Genomic DNA, 17399 nt, shown 5'->3' with positions numbered 1-17399 from the left:
CTTGAGTGATGATATAGTATAAAAAGATAGAGTAGTTTAATAGAGTTGGGATAGATTGAATTCATATGGATAATTTCTTGAGTCGTAGAGGTATATCATACAATTCATTGGGTTTTGAAAATGGAAAATACTTGGATTAATGATATTTTATGGTGTTGTTCCTTAATGGTCAACCAATATTTATCAATTCCAAGTAATATATGTATATTTCAACCATGGATAATTTAAATATCTACTAAACAAATGATCATCCTATTGCTTGAATAAGACAATGGAATAATCTGAATAGTTGTTATTCAATTTTCACCAAGATTTTGAGTTATATAAATTAGATTTCTCACCCATGTAGGAAATAAAACAAATCAATGCCATAGCTGAACGATCAATTGGTACCATTAAACCATTCAGAATTATTATTAGGTCAAAACTTTATAGTCTTAAATCAAGTCAATCGGGTAATTCAATTACTCAGAAACAAAATACAACCAACCACTCTTAATGATCATAGTAAACAGAACAGCTAAATTGTTCAAGAAATTCGTATCAAAAGTTAAAACATTCATCAATATAATCCGGGTAATGTCCTCTAAAAGAGCTGCTGCTGCTGCTGCGCTAGTAGCTAGTAGTAGTAAATATGTAAATATACGTACTGATCAATTAGTTGTTCAAAACTTAGTTTTATCAGAGTTTCAGCAGTATATGGGTATCCCAAAGCTAAAGACATAACTTTCAAGCGCATAAAAGATGAAGCTTTTTTGAAGACCTTTCTTAAAATCTGAAAGCTGAACATAATGATTAGTACTCCGGAAAGTACTGAACATGGAAGAGTCCTGTTTAGTGATGAAATAGAATAAGTGTAGAAAGATTTAATTTTAAATTGAAATATAGAATATGGTGTAAATTACTCTGATTTTCATGTAAAAAATTGAAAAAGCTTGAGTTAATGATTATTTGAATGGTGTTGTTCCTTGAAGGTCAACCAATGGATATAATCATATTCAAGCATCATTTATTTGATCAAAATACTAAAAACAGATTAAGATAAAGATAATCTCAAGATTAATGTTTTCAGTTATTTATTACTTCATTTACATATTGCAATTTATCATTATTTGAAAACTGTTTCCAAATTCCAAGATTTAAATGATAATATCTTATCAACTTTAAGGGTTTATGAAGTTAATGGATTTCATAAATTGAGAATAATACCAAATTTGAACATGATTTAAGTGACCTCATATGGTATAAATCAAACGCATAATCTAGCTTAAAGTATATCATCATATCATCTTCAATAATCAATAATACAGCTAAATTAATAATTGACTATGTGGTCACTAGGACAAAAACTTGTTATACTCTGAATCAAATATAATCAGAGCCTTTACCATTAAATCATTCACTCTTCTCAATGGGTTTTGTGACATCATTCACTCCTTATAAATTATAGATTAAAAATATCTTTGTTGGTTATTTGTCATGAAGTCATGAACTCATTTTTTAATTAAGGTTGTCTGAATATATTTGATCCGTCCACGAATTCTTATATCAATAATGTAGAGTTCATTAGTATATAGTTAGCTATTAATTATCTACAATTCTAGTTTCTATCTGGAAAGAAAATTGAAATTAAAGCAATAATGCCTTTATAATAATACAAAAATACTTATAAAAATCCAATAACCTTCAGTGTTCTTTTTAATTCAAATTTATATCTGTTAAACAGTTTCATGTGGAACATTTGATCTTGGAGGTGGTGCAGGACTATTATTTCCTCCATGAGCTGTTGGAGGAGGTGCTCTAATATCATGTGTATTTGTTCTTGTCTGTTGTTGTTGTTGTGGATTTGTTTGTTGTAATTGAGGTTCATTATAACCAGCCGTAGCAGGTTTTAATGTTTCATCATTCCCATTTTGATCTTTATTTTTATGACCAAACCAACCATGATGTTTTTTAGTTGTATGATCAGTTGAATATTTTTGTCTTAAATAAGCTTCCAATATTAAACAATTTCTTGAATTTGCCTTATATGCTATATTAACAATATCACCAACAATTGGAATTAATCCAATACCAAAATCAAAAGCAATATTTCCACTCATTTGAGTTTCAAGATAACTTGGTAATCCACCATCAATTTCTTTAGCTTTTTTCAATAATAATAGAGCAAGATATGCAGCAATAAAATCACCAATCCATGGGATTAATCCAATAATACCAGCCCAACCGATTCTGAAACCGCATAATGATAATGCTAAATCAAGATGATAAGCTCTTCTTCTAACACTTTTTAAGACTTTTTGATCATTTGGAGAGAGATTTGGTGGTAATGCCTTTTTTCTCTTTGCACCATCTCTTTGATAAAATTTTAATTCTTCATGGGGTATCTGGATATTAGTTAGTTAATGTACCATATCAATTTGACATAAATTATACTCACTTCTTCAAAAAATGGATCTTCTTTACCAACATCAATTTTACCAATTGACTAAACATTCTTGTTAATACTTAATACCCAGTGTAATTAATACCCATGAATACATACTTTACCAATGGCCCACTTTACTAGGAAACTCATGGCTTTATAACTTAAGAAATGTATCTAGTGTATATAATTGAAGTATAATACTTTATAAATCAACTATATTTTTATTATTTTATATGATTAGATGCTAAATTGCTAATTATGGGCAGTACCTGCAGTGTCTCGATTTCTCAAGATGATTATGAAACGAAAATGCAACGATGAAATTTTGACATTCGCGGGTGAGTTTTGGGATAAAAATGGAAAATGAAATTGAACTTACTAGTTGTGATACTAGGTCTATGTTGGGTAAACAGCTTGCATAATAGCTAATAGTTCACGTTCGGTAATCCTATATCTAGTTTGAGTATTGGATAAAGTGATACGGTGAGGCTTATCTGTTTTTAAAAAGAGTGTGAAGAAATATCAAATATCACTAACAAATTAAGAGATTGAATCCAAGTCTATAGGGTTGATTATCATGGGCCATGACTTCGATTTTTTTGTTTCAATACCGTCGAATGCCATAAACCATTCTAAGATAATATACAAATAACAAGCAATTTTATTCATAACGTTCTATCATACAACGATCTTGATTAGATGTTTGCTTATTCAAGAATTATATCTTATATTTTAAGTATAATATACATGCCAATCAAATAATTGAAATATTTCAAGATTGATACGTTTCAAATGAACGAGTACAATATCTTGTGATTACTTTTATGTTGGTTGGCTTTAATTGTTTTTTGAAGTACAGATATTGTAGATTTATAATTGTATTATCCACAGTTAACGATTTGGATTGTCGAAACAGCTAAATCTTTTATAAACACTTGGTATGAATAAATCTTACTTATAATATATATACAATAACCTTGGCTGCTGGATGTCATTTCAAAAGCTTCCATAATTTTCAAAATTGTCATTAATCTTTATATTTAATTACATAGCTCAAATCAAGTATCTTAACTCATTCAAATATCTGATCAGATCATCTCAAATCTGATGTCAAAAATCTCAAATATGCTTTAATTTTGAATGTTTTATAACCTCTCAACTATGAAGTAAATCTACAATATATCATTTACTATTTTTCTTCTTTCTTAAACACCTTATTGATCTATTATCGGACTGTCGGACTTATAATTAATCCCCGAAATGTATAAGCATTTAATATTATGTAAGCATTGTAACATAACTAATTAATTATCTCATTGTTTCCATAGACAGTATACACAAATTTTCCTAGATATATATATCAAAATACTCAAATTAGTTTTCAGTGGTATAGCTTTTATTGAATTTAAACAACTAATTTTTTCACAAATTTTTCAATTTCAAAAATAAAATGTACATCCAAATTTTTAATTCAATTTTAAAAATAAATTTATTAAAAAACAACAAAATTTCAAACTCTCCAAATCCACTTAATTCTCTAATCATCCAAATATCAAAGATATTTCAATTCTTATAAGCTAGTAAAATCCATATATTTACTATAAAAACTCTAAAGTTTCATGTTTTATAATTTTGATAATCTTGATTACATAATCACATAATAAAATTCAATATAATTTGAACAAACAACTATATGATTAATATTTGTATTACATATATACTTGACGTTTAAATGATATACATATTGGTATCTAGGAAATTATTCATGAATAAAAAAATTGTATTAATGATATGATCCCTTCAATGTTGTGGACGTACGTTATGAATTAGACTTTATTATCTTTGAAATTTTGTACTTACTTCAATATAAGGCTACACAACTTTATAAACTTTTTGTTCTTAATAACAATAATAAATTCTTTATATATTTATTTATAAAATTTTATATTTTATAATTTTAAAAATCTCTAGCTAATCCACAAAAACACCTCTAAATTCAAATATACTTCAGCTCCCAACGCAACAAGGGGTAACCTAAACAGAAGAAACAATATCATTAGCATGTTTTAAAACTTCAACCATTTTAATACATTCTAATCTTCTTTGTTTAGTAATTTCATTTTCTTTAACTAAATCATTTAAATCATTTGAACCATATAATTTTTCTAATAAAATTTTTTGAATTTCATTCTTGGATCTAACAATTAATTTTAACATTATAGATTTTGGTATTATATCAGCAATTGTTCTTTTCACGATTGAAAAATAACTTTGAATTAATAATTTTATAACCTCGGTTTCTTGAGTTTCTCTATCTGTCATTACTCCTGATGCTTTTAATATAGTTGGTGGTGCTTCCATTGCTGCTAATCTTTTTTTATTTTTTGATGAAAAAAACCCACCGAAAAATCCACCTTGATTTGAATCTTCATTTATTGATGGTGCAGGAGATGAATTTGATGGTAATGGTTTACCTGTCTTAGGGTCAACTGAAACTTGCTTTGGATGTAATTTTTCCTGGACAATAGCCATAGCTTGAGAACCTTTTAATAAATCTGGATGAGCAGTATTAATATAAGTTTCTTCAGCTTTAATAATATCAATAATGAATTGATTTGTTGGTACAAGAGCCGTTCTTAAAAATTCAATAAAAGAATTTGATAAATTTTCTTTTAAAGCAGGATATCTTGAATATTTTGGATTTGATAAAATTTGAGTTAAAATTCTAACTAATTCATCAAAAATTAAATTAATACAACGTAATGAAGGTTCTTCAAATCTATGAATTTGTTGTTTAACTAAAACTTCAAAAGCTTGAGTACCAACAAATAATGAAGGAGAAGCACCAGAACTATTATACATTATAGTTCTAATATCAGTATCTTTAATTTGATCAAATGGATCTAATGCATTAACACCATTTTTATAAATTTCATGGAAAACAAATGAAATTCTTGCCCCACCACTTAATTCTAAACTTGATAATTCTTTTGCTTCACCATCCAAGATACCATTATAATCTTTACAAAAATCTGTAATTATACTTAGAACAATTGAATTTGGTGAATCCATAGTTTCTGGACCTAATGCAACTAATTCATTTTGATATTTTTTCAAAGCGGTTTCAATTCTTAATTTAATTTCTGGTAATGTTTGTTTAATATGATGTAATAATATGGAATTTAATTTTTTAGCTAAATATGGAGTACCACAATAATGAGCTTTTGATCTATATGAAGAATGATTTTCGAAAAAACTTTTTTCATCACTTAGAGCGTCTCTAATTGTTTTTTTTTGTTCAATATCCTTTTGACCTCTATTTATAACTGGAACATAACCATATCTAAGTGGGATAACACGACCAGCCAAGATATCAATAACATCTGTTCCTTGATCCATAAGATCAACTTTTGTTAAGACACCAATAGTTCTTGTACCTTCTGGGTCAACTTCTCTTGCTAATTTTAACCCATCAGAATTTGCTAAATCAGTATTTGCAGCGTTAACAGAAAGAATAATAGCATTTGGTTTTGAAATGAATTTTAATAACATATCTTTAATTTGTTTTTCAATATCTTTTGGTTGATCACCCACTGGAACTTTTGTTAAACCTGGTAAATCCACCAAAGTTAAAGTTAAGACATGAGGTGAATAAATTCTTAAATTAATTGGTACTGATGAAATACCAGCATTTTTACCAGTTTTAGCTTCAGTTTCTTTAACAATTTCAGATCTAATTTCTTCAAAATTGAAAAACTTCTTATTTGGAATATGTAAGAATTCACCCCATTCTTCAGCATTATCTTCAGATTGACCTTTAATTTCAGAATTTGAACTTAAATTTAATAAATCTTGATTTGATTTTGTCTTTGTAGGTCTTCTATTAACCAATTGTAAGATCAAAGGTCTTCTTGTCACGATACCAGTACCTCTTGGTAAGAAATCTCTACCAACGATATTTTCCAATACAGAAGATTTACCAGAAGATTGAGAACCAACAACGGTGATTTGAGGTAAATCCACAGGAGAAGCAGAACCACCACCTAATGGAGCCAAAGCGTCTTGTAACTTGTTGATAGTAGAGATCAATGTTTCATCCATTGTTGATGTATTTGATCTAGTTGATGTTGTTGTTGTTGTTGATTTAATGGGAGGCAATTGAACAAGAATTTGATTTTGATTTTGTTGTCAACTAAAAAAAAAACATTGGGAATTGTCCGTTTTAGGAAATATCGGTATTGGGTAATAAGCATTAAATTGAATCAATTGAAGAAAAAAGGAAGAATAAGTAAAGGGATAATAATAAGAAGAAGTATGGAATATGTGAAGGATATGTGTTCTATTGTATAGAGTTGATTTATTGTTCATTATGTACAATTGTTGATCTAGAATTGTGGTTATAATACTATAGTATAATACAATTAACGTTAAGTAATCGATGCAACCAAAAAGTTAGTGATATACTGATCACTTTAATAGTAAACCAAAAACCAATTAACACCTCAAAACAGGTAATTTCCATCATAAAACACGAATCAATTGATTTCTCTCTTATCAATTTATTGGAATCCTTTACAATTGTTTAAAAAGTAAATCAAAACAAACGTGTATAAACCAATATCCTCAAATCATATAAAAAATGGTAAACAAAGAATCAATTTACATTCAACCTTCTTTATAAACAACATTTATATCGTTTGACAACTACCACTGATTCATCTTTGTATCTAGATGGTTATATTTTTAATTTAGAATGTTTCTGACTATCGGATTGATTGAAGTATCCGTGTATGGTCCCTCATTCATTGTGTGGATTCGTCAATTGCTTTTGATAACTTCAAGTTGTTTTGACTGACCACATATCACTGTCTAATTTGATTTGTACTTTGCTCTTTATCCATCATGAAATAACAAGTAGGTATATTGTACTAACAATTATAAACAATGATATGAATGAAATAATCAAGATTTATATCAAGTTCTTATTACTATAATACAATTGAAAACCAATGATATTTAAGCTATGTATTCAATATGGTCCCAAAAGACTTTAGTGTTGATCATCTTAATACATATTGGTTTGATATTTTTGAAAACAATGTAGTATATACCTTATATCTAATAAAACATCAACACCACTACCAATTAATAGTAATATAATATATTATAAACTAGTAATTACTTAATAAATTGTATTTCAAATGGTTATTGTGATTACTCATCACTGACATACTCCACCTATAATTTCTTCGCGAATGTGTTTTATAAATTGTTTAGTTTTTCATAAGCCTCTAAAATTCAACTTTTTTTGGGAATTGTTGCTTTAATAAAGAAACCACTAAATTTTAGTTTCAATTGATATTCATTTTTAATTGGTTTGATTGATATTAATATTAAACAATTTGGTGATCATAGACTGATCATATAATAGAACTAGTGGGAATACATTGGATAAACAATTGGTTTTCTTTCATTTCAATAGTTTAAAGATACCACTGGGACGGAATAGTTTGACACTAAATTATATCCATTCATAATCAAAATCATAAATATCAACAACAACAACAAACTAGAATCAATTAAATAATAGAATAAACCCATAAACAAACCGATATTTTATCTTATACAATTAAATCAACAACACAATGTCTTTATCAAAACTTAAATCAAAATTAATTGTTAAAGAAGACCCTGAAACAGTACAATCACCAAAAAATCAATCTCATCAACAAAATGATAATTCACAAAATACAGAAGATATAGATGAAGTTGATGACCAAGGACAAAGTGTTCTTATGGGTATTATTTCTCAATTAAGACCAGGTTGTGATTTATCAAGAATTACATTACCAACTTTTATCCTTGAAAGAAAATCAATGTTGGAAAGAATAACAAATCAATTACAACAACCTGATTTAGTTATTAAAGCTCATCAATCTAAAACTGAATTAGATCGTTTCCTTTTAATTGTTAAATGGTATTTATCAGGTTGGCATATTGCTCCAAAAGCTGTTAAAAAACCATTAAACCCAGTATTGGGTGAATATTTTACATCTTGGTGGGATTTATCAAATGGTGATCAAGCTTTTTATATCTCTGAACAAACTTCTCATCATCCTCCAAAATCTTCATATTTTTATATGATTCCAAATCATAATATTAGAGTTGATGGTGCTATAATCCCAAAATCAAGATTCTTGGGTAATTCAACTGCTGCAATGATGGATGGTATTACTGTGTGTCAATTTTTGGATATCTTGGATTCCAAAGGTCAACCTGAAAAATATACTTTAACTCAACCAAATATGTATGCAAGAGGTATATTATTTGGTAAAATGAGAATTGAATTAGGTGATCATATGATTATAAAATCTCCAACAACGGGGTATTCAATTGATATTGAATTTAAAGTTAAAGGTTTCATTTCTGGTTCATATGATTCAATTGAAGGGATTGTTAAAGATCCACAGGGGAAATCAATTTATGAAATTACAGGAAAATGGAATGATGTTATATATTTAAAAAATTTGACCAACGGTGAAAAAACTGTTTTTTGGGATACCAAAAAATCAAACCCACAACCACCAAAAGTTCGTCCTTTAGAAGAACAAGGTGAATTTGAATCAAGAAATTTATGGAAATCCGTGACAGATGCCCTCGGTCAACGTAATCATGAATTAGCCACCGAAGAAAAATTTAAAATTGAAGATCATCAAAGAGTCCTAAGACAGAAAAGAATTGAAGATGGTGTTGAATTTCATCCAAAATTATTTATAAAATCTAAAAATCCTGATGATGAATTAGAATATTATTTATATAAATCTATACCAAATGATGCTGACCCGGAAACAAAAACAAAATTAATTTTAGAAACTGTACCAATTTTACCTGGTCAAAAATTTACTGAATCTTTTGAAATTCCAGGTTTTAAAAAATTGAGTATTAATGATGATGTTGAATAGTCAATTACCCACCCCCTTATACACCACTACCATGTTTATTGTTTTCCCCTTTTTTTAGTTCTGGTAATTCTTTTTTTGTTTAATATAAACTAACATACAATTTATATATATATGAACCTTTTTTTTCTAATTAATTAATGCTTGTTTGTCTTTGTTTGTTGTTTTGTATTTGTATTTATCCAATTTAATAACCTAATCCAATTTATATGTCTTTTAATTTTTTGTGAAAGGATTAAATCATTATCGAGGTTTTCATTTAATTCATACCAACCATTTTTCAATGAGAATTTGATACCTCGTTGAGATAAGTATTCATTAAATCCTTCAATTTGAAAATTGAGTTCATTTAAATGAATTGATATATTTGATGATTCTAAAATTTTGAAAATTTTCCTTAATGATTCATAAGAAACATTTGAAATTATTTCATTTTGATTTATCCAATTAATTAATTTTTCCAATTTTCTTTGTAACAAATCAATATGATTTGACTCCTGAGGTTTATTTGAGGGAAGTATTAAACCAAATTTTTGTATTTCAAATTTAAAAAATTCTAAATCATCCCATTGAAAAGTCAAAATATCAATATAACAAGACCATGATGCAAAATCATTATTATTCTTAAAACAAAAACCTTCAATAATGTTAATAAGATCCAATTTAATCTTTATATTATAAAATTTTAAAAATTTATATAACCATCTCATAAAATTCCATGCGTAATAATTTGTTGGATGTAATTCACAAGATTTTAAAACAACTTTGATGAAATTCGATATATATCCATGATCCTCTTGAGACGCTTTATATTTCAGTATGAATAATCTCTTATATAAATACCATAATGAGGATGATTTGTTTAATTTATTATTATTTGAATTTAATAATATTTCAACGATTGAAATTTCTTTATCCAAAAATTTATTAGAATCTAAAATTAAATCATGGAAAGGTTCTGATGATGATCTTTTCAAAATATATGAAACTATTTCATTATGAATGTTTATTGATGTATGATTTTCATTTGTTACTAGTAAAATTCCTATAGTCATATAATATAATTCCACAAGTTTATCTTCTTTATATTTAGCTATTGGGAAGTTAGCCATTTTATTCAATGAGGTGAAGACAAATCATTGAATACTTACATATATCAAATGGAATAATTGAATTGAAAATTTCATGACATTCAATGAAAAGTTTTTTTAATGTTGATTTAAATATTATGATTTCAAGTTTATTTTCTTCAACATGATATAAATAATTTGAATTATATTCTGGGATATCTGGACTGAATGTTAACTTTTTGGAATTGTATTCATTTGTTATGCATACTTGATATAGTTCCTTGATTAAGTCTAGTGATGACATTGATATATTATCGTTGTGAAGTTTTATCTTTAATTAAATGTTTGTTTTGGTTATGTTGTTTTTCCTCCGAGTATTTTAAATTTTGCGTCAAATTTACTACAGTTAAGAAGATCATATAAAAATCTAAAATATTAAAATTAAACAATAGCTATAAACAAATAACATAGAATTTAAAAATGAAATAGAATAAACAATATGGAAAAATCAGCCAATTTGAATTCTATCAGAAGCATCCTGGAAATCCTCATCCTCATCATCATCTTCATCTTCATTTTTTGATCTTGAAGAATAAGAAACATAAAAAGAAGCTGCAACAATACCAACAACTAATGTACCTGTAGTGGTGAAGTATTTATCCAGACCAATTCTTGAACCTTCAGATTTCACTGGAGTTTGTCCATAATTATCTGCAGAAGCATTTTTTTCTGATGTTTTATTAACAATTTCAGTCCCATTAACAACTTCTAATTTTTCAGATTTAGATAAATCATCATCAACTTTAGAATCAAGATCAACTTCATTAATTTCTTCATCATCACCTTGAACATCTCTTTTTTTCAGCAGACCAGGCGTTGGACGAGCCAGAGCAGGAGCAGGAGCAGTAGTTGCTGCACTAGCAGTTGTTGTTTCAGTTGTAGTGGTTGGTGAAGTAGTAGTTGTAGTAGTGGTTGTTGATGTTGTTGTAGTAGTTGGATACCATTTTGTCTTCCAAATGGTTTCTTCTTCTTCATAATCTGTAACAGTTTTCTCTGGATACCATTTTGTTTTAACTCTTTCATCAACTTCAGTTTCAGTTTCAATAGATGTAACAGAAAGGGTCTTTTTATATTCAGTAGTTGTTAAATTAGCAACAGTTTCAGTAACAGTTTCTTGTGCAGTTTTAGTTTTCGTTGTAATATCTTCGAAATCAGTTTCAGTTATTGTAAGATTTTTGGTTTTAACAAAAGTAACTGTATTATCAGACTCTTCATATTCAGTAACTGTGATATTTGGAATAGTTTTAGTTTTGGTATTTGTTAAGGTACTAGTCACTTCAACCGTATCAAATTCAGTAGTTGTTCCTTTGAATTTTGTATAAATTCTTTTAGGTATATACTCAGTTAAAGTATCCTCCCAAACTGTAGTAGTCAAGGTTGAATATGTTTCATACTCAGTTTCAGTTAAAGTTGTTGGTCTAACCCTTGTCTTAATGGATGTGACAGTCGATGGTTTATCTTTGGGAAACTCTTTGGTTTTGGAAGGTTCAGGTTTTGGCTCAGGTTCAGGCTCAGGTTTTGGTTCAGGTTCAAGAGTTGATGCTGGTGGTTCAGGTTTCACTGTTTCAGTTTCAGTTTCAGTTGTTGTATCATAAATTGTAGTGACATTTGGGGCTCCACCAGTAAACGTAATATAATTGGTTTTTGTTACATGTTTAGTAACATCTTTATAAACAGTTGTTGTGAATGTACCATTTTGATCTGTTTCACCAGCTGTATCTATGCCTAGAGCACCAAATTGAATCATACCATATTGATCCTGTTTTCGTATACTGGTTGATGAAGTGGTTGTTGATGGAATAGCTGTTGATGGAGTGGTTGTTGATTGGGTTGATGGTATGGATGATGATAAAGAAGCTTTCGAGGGAGAACTCTTTGTTGTACTTGTACTTGTTTTACTTGCTGCAGGTATGGTTCTTGTACGAGTAATAGTTTTGAATTTTGATGACTTTGAACTTGTAGGTTTTGGGGAACTTGCAAATGTATGTTCTTCAAGAATATCATCATAAATGGCATTTATATCATAGTTTCTTTTATATAGATTTTCTCTTGGATAAACATCTATCCCTTTCGAAAACTTTGGAAGACGTGAGCCTTTTTTTTTAATCTTTGTTGTATCGATAGGTCTTACTGAGGTTAATTTAACCCCCTTAGATGATTTATCCTTCACGTGTTTTAGTGGATTAGAGGGTCTAGGAGCTTCATTTCCTGAAGTTTTGAACTTTACTTCAGATTCAAAATCTTCTATATCTTCATATTTGAAATCTTTTTCTGCACTTTTAACTTTTTTCAATTCAGAGTTTCGAGTATTGTTTCCTTGCAACTCATCAGTACTAGAAGTATTATAGCCATTATCGGTAATATCAGATGTACTCGTATAATCCATAGAATCAAACGACTTCATTTTACCATCTTGATAAACTATTTCATCTCTCTCATAATCCAGCTTGTTTTCAGTCAAATCTTTGAAAAATTTTGGCCCATCAACAAGATAATTTTTCTGACCTTTAATTTTCTTTGGCTTATTTGGCATCTTCTTTTTGAATTTATTTTTATTTGGAACTCCAAAACTTTTGCCATGCTCTGATGGTTTTTCTTCAGCAGCCACGGTGATTGAATTTATTTTCTTTATAATCTTGCTATCCATACTTCCAGTTTTCGCAAATGCCTTTGCCCTAGCTTTCCCAAGAATGTTTGTTCTCTTTGGTCTAACTGAACGACGAACTTTGGACAGTGTATCCTTTTCATGATAAAGAACGTTAGATTCGTCATCTTCGTCAAAATCTTCAAATTCTTCAGCAAGTAATTCATGTGAGTTTTCACGCTTGTATCTATTATTAACCCTAGAACTATACCTAATATTGTTTTTCATCTTTCTTTGAAGATTATCCAGGTTAACATTGACAGGCAGCTGTTGAAAGTAGACTTGATCGGCTTCATGCGAATCTTCAAATCCTGAAAATATATCAATTTCACCAGCGGCTTGAATATTTGTATCACCTGATAAATTCTTCTCTAGCTTTGATTTTGCTGAATCTTTAGTATTATCATGGTCATTATATTCTTGAACCTTAATACCTTGTTTAGTATTTTTTTCTTCAGTTTTCTTTACACTACCAGCTGGTTGTGCGCTCTTATCTTCAGATTTGGAAGCTTTTTTCAGACGATGCTTCTTTTTTGTATGATCATCAGGATTGTCATTTGAAATGCTTTTGTTTTTGGTACTTCTTGGTTCTAAATCTTCTGAAGTATCTTCCCTTGTGAATAAATACTTCACTGGTTTAATTTTGCAAATATCACGAACATAACGCTTGTATCTTAATTTTTCATGCAAAAGTTTGCAATTTGGATCATAACAAACCTTACTGAAGTATTTACCAAAACAACAAGCACAGCGGCATTCATCATATGCGTTGTTATTAACACAATAAGGACAGAAATGTTCAGGATCTTCAGATAAATTTCTTATACCATCCTTGATACACATCTTGACTTCTTTCTTATCACATTTTGTTGTATCATAACCAGGTAAAAATGGAGGAATTTTGCAAACTGATTTACCAATATTATCTTCAACATAACCACCCTCATCCGTTTTGTCTCCACCTCCTATTGGTGATCTAGCTTTCAACTCATACCTTTCAGATTCCAGAGACTCTTTTTCATCAGAATCCTGTTCATCATCCACTTGACCACTTTCTTCTTTTCCTTGTTCTTCTTGTACCTCTTCCTCCTCATCATTTTCTTCAACTTCTGGGAATGGCGCTTCTCCATTAACAACATGTGAATCAGCATACTTGGTACAGATCAAATTTGCAATTTTCTTGAACTCTTTGACTGGTTTTTTACTCAGACAATGAGATTTTGCACATTCAGCCATTTTGATTTCAAGACAACAGGCATTATTACAATCATTTTGATCCTTCTCAAATTCTAAGCACTTGTTATTTTTATAGTGGTTTTTGCAATAAAATAAATCTCTAATATCACAACTATCAAGATTGAAACGTAAATAATCTTTAAGATCGTTATTTTCCATTTCACATTTATCAAGAACAACCAGAGCTCCCAAATCATTTGGAGATTGGTTTTGAGTTGATAGTGATGGTGATTGAATTGAGGTTTTGTATATCAACTCATTTTTGACTTCCTCAACTTCATCTGATATACCCAATTTTTTAGCGACATCACCTATATGTGTTAAGAAGTTGACCCTTTTTTCAATTTCATCTTCATTCAATGCATAATTATTAATACTAATTCCACTAGGTTGAATTTCACCTTCAGCTTCACCTTGACCTTTTGTATCTTCAGTTTGTTGGGACTTCAAACAAACTTTTGCATTAAATTCATTGAATTCTTCAATAACACCATCAAATTTATGATCACCAAAACTTTCTAAGCAGATTTTCATTGCATTACCTAAACCACATTGGCATTTACATTCAAACCCAGTATCACAAATTTTAAGATACACTTCAGCAACAAACAAATAACACCCTGCTACAGCATCTGTGAATGGACCTTGGGAATCCCATGGATTATCAGGCGAAGACAATTCATCCAAACATGATTTACTATCAGGCTCACCGACCTCTGGAAGTGATCCAGTGAACTGTTGTTTTGCTTGTTCAAAAGCGATAAGAAAATTTTCCTTATATTGCTCACCAAATGATTGAGACATGACGTTAAAAAAGTCATCAGCGTTAACAGAATAAAGCAAAAGAATATCATAAATATTTCCCAAACTAAGATCTCTTCCTTCTTCTTTAAGCGCCCCAACAGATTCTAAGATTTCTTCATCTGTGAGCTTTGGTTTTTCTCTTTTTGCTAAATTTGAGGAAGCTGTTTCATCATCCTCATCATCCTCCTCATCATCCTCTTCATCGTCGTCATTCTCATCACTTTCATAATCTTGATCATCTTCATCATCTTCGAGATAATCCTCCGTTTGATCCAAGATATTATCATCATCTTGAGGACTGGCAACTGTATCAACTTCCTCTATGACTTGAGAAGTATTTGCAAAGTCTTCCAGATCCTTTTCAGTTGAACTTTCTTCTTGTGCAGCAGCTTTATCAGATTTCGGCTTCTGTTCTTCTAATGGTTTTTTGATAGGATGTTCTTGAGAATTATCACCAGGTAAAGATAAGGAATCAAGATCAAAGACAAATGATAGTTCAATAAAGAAATTATCCTTTTCAGGTCCAAGTAATGATCTATAAACAGAATTATTGTTGGAAACAAACAATTCAACACCTTGTGCGCCAACTTCAACATAATAATCCTCTTCATCTTCATCTTTACCAAGCTCAATTTTGTCACTTGGATTACCAAATGATTTTCTCTCTTTTGGTCTATAAGGTCTGATATTTTTTCTAACTGGTGAATTATCACATATGGATTTGGTATATTTATATAGACGAACAAATTCATCATCATCTTTACAAAGTCTTTTAAAACAATAATTTTGTAAATATTGATACCAACAACAAGTACAAGAACAATCGAAATCTATATTGAAGCTTAAATCTTTGTCACTACCATCGTCAGCAAGTGAACAACCTTCACATAAGAACTTATCTTCATAGCCGCTCTGGTAACATTTGGCAAATTCACTGGACTTGTGGGTTTATAGTTAGAATAACGGCTCCAGATCATTAGAATAGAGAGTGAGTGGTAAAAAAAGGTATCAAATCATACACATGATTGCAAACTAATAGGTTTCTCAATATCATAATAGTGAGTACATTTGTCAACATCTTCTTGCTCTTCTAAAAACTTGCGAAGAATTGGTGGACCCGCCAGAACATTACCAATGTAAAACCAATCGATGAAAATAACCGCCAATAAGGTCTTAACTAAATGCGTAGGCATCATGAACAAACCTTCCCTAGTGATTTCAACAAGGCGCTTAGCTATTTCACCAATATCAATGGAATATTTGGATGTGAATTGTAAAAATTAAGAAGATAGATTGAGTTGTATGAAATTTTGGAATTAAGTAACATTTTTTTTTTGGCGTCAAGGTTTTGTTTTGATTTCATCTTGGTGATTTCCCCAGAAACCAAAAACTTTACCAATTGAAAGCAAAATGAACTTTTAAGCCTGAGATTAAACTTGAATGAAGATGAATTGTGATGGATAAGATATGAGTTTATGTTGAATTAAATCTGTATCGATGCTTGAATCTGAAGATCACTTGCATCCAAATATAAAGATCATGTTATAAAAACTTCATATAACTTTGTAAGTAAATCTGAAAAAGTTCATGTAATCAAGATCCAATATTGAAGCCTTGAATATAAAATCACCAATCAATGCCATTATAACATCTATTAATCTTCCAAATAATCATTTAATTAATTACTCATATTGTTATCACCAAACTTAGAGCTCCTCCTACTCTACCAAACCATGATATAATTTCTCCTATCTTTCTGACATCAGCTGAACAGTGTCAGCACACCACCACTGCACCCATTAAACGACAAATAATCACGATACTCGACGATAGATCTAACTCCATCATGCACTTAATAACGGTCCGTCTCCATACAAATTTAACCATCAACCTATCAAATCGTACCATTCTTGATTACACAAGCCTCTGGATTCTGGATTCTGGAGTGCGAGTTCTGTTCTCGTACCACATTTTTTTTACTCACCAGCAATTTCTTAACAGATGAAAATAAAATGGGCTGAGGTCTTTAGCAAAGCTCCAGCGTAACTTTGAGCACACAAGTGAGAGTTGGTGTCGCTGAATTACCAGAAAACGCGTATAAGAGCGCGTATATATCAGAATGGCACATTCCAAAAAATACCAATAAATTAACGACCATTAAAATCGGGAATAAAATAGTCAATAGTACATTAAAATAT

At 29.6% G+C, this 17399-nt stretch overlaps 5 protein-coding genes across 5 annotated transcripts; 1 reads left to right on the top strand and 4 right to left on the bottom strand.

Moving 5' to 3' along the window:
- Window positions 1-1718: 1718 nt before the first annotated feature.
- Window positions 1719-2496, bottom strand: BN7_6394 (DUF4112 domain-containing protein; the record flags this gene model as incomplete). Its single annotated transcript, XM_011273050.1, has 2 exons — window positions 1719-2387; window positions 2467-2496. The coding sequence occupies 2 exons, from the start codon at window positions 2494-2496 to the stop codon at window positions 1719-1721; spliced, it is 699 nt and encodes a 232-aa protein (XP_011271352.1).
- Window positions 2497-4462: 1966 nt separating this feature from the next.
- VPS1 (dynamin-like GTPase VPS1) lies at window positions 4463-6529 on the bottom strand (the record flags this gene model as incomplete). Its single annotated transcript, XM_011273049.1, has 1 exon — window positions 4463-6529. One exon carries the CDS (start codon window positions 6527-6529, stop codon window positions 4463-4465), a length of 2067 nt encoding a protein of 688 aa, XP_011271351.1.
- A 1544-nt stretch (window positions 6530-8073) lies between these two features.
- BN7_6392 (OSBP family protein) lies at window positions 8074-9390 on the top strand (the record flags this gene model as incomplete). The annotated part of the gene is made up of 1 exon (XM_011273048.1): window positions 8074-9390. The coding sequence occupies one exon, from the start codon at window positions 8074-8076 to the stop codon at window positions 9388-9390; it is 1317 nt and encodes a 438-aa protein (XP_011271350.1).
- Window positions 9391-9524: 134 nt separating this feature from the next.
- ECM9 (Ecm9p) lies at window positions 9525-10499 on the bottom strand (the record flags this gene model as incomplete). Its single annotated transcript, XM_011273047.1, has 1 exon — window positions 9525-10499. The coding sequence occupies one exon, from the start codon at window positions 10497-10499 to the stop codon at window positions 9525-9527; it is 975 nt and encodes a 324-aa protein (XP_011271349.1).
- A 466-nt stretch (window positions 10500-10965) lies between these two features.
- BN7_6390 (uncharacterized protein) lies at window positions 10966-16397 on the bottom strand (the record flags this gene model as incomplete). The annotated part of the gene is made up of 2 exons (XM_011273046.1): window positions 10966-16140; window positions 16221-16397. The coding sequence occupies 2 exons, from the start codon at window positions 16395-16397 to the stop codon at window positions 10966-10968; spliced, it is 5352 nt and encodes a 1783-aa protein (XP_011271348.1).
- Window positions 16398-17399: the final 1002 nt, after the last annotated feature.

This window comes from Wickerhamomyces ciferrii, contig 00272, assembly GCF_000313485.1.
Source record: "Wickerhamomyces ciferrii WGS project CAIF00000000 data, strain NRRL Y-1031 F-60-10, contig 00272, whole genome shotgun sequence".
In the NCBI taxonomy this organism is placed as follows: domain Eukaryota; kingdom Fungi; phylum Ascomycota; class Saccharomycetes; order Phaffomycetales; family Wickerhamomycetaceae; genus Hansenula; species Hansenula ciferrii.
This window is presented reverse-complemented; position numbering and strand designations above follow the sequence as displayed.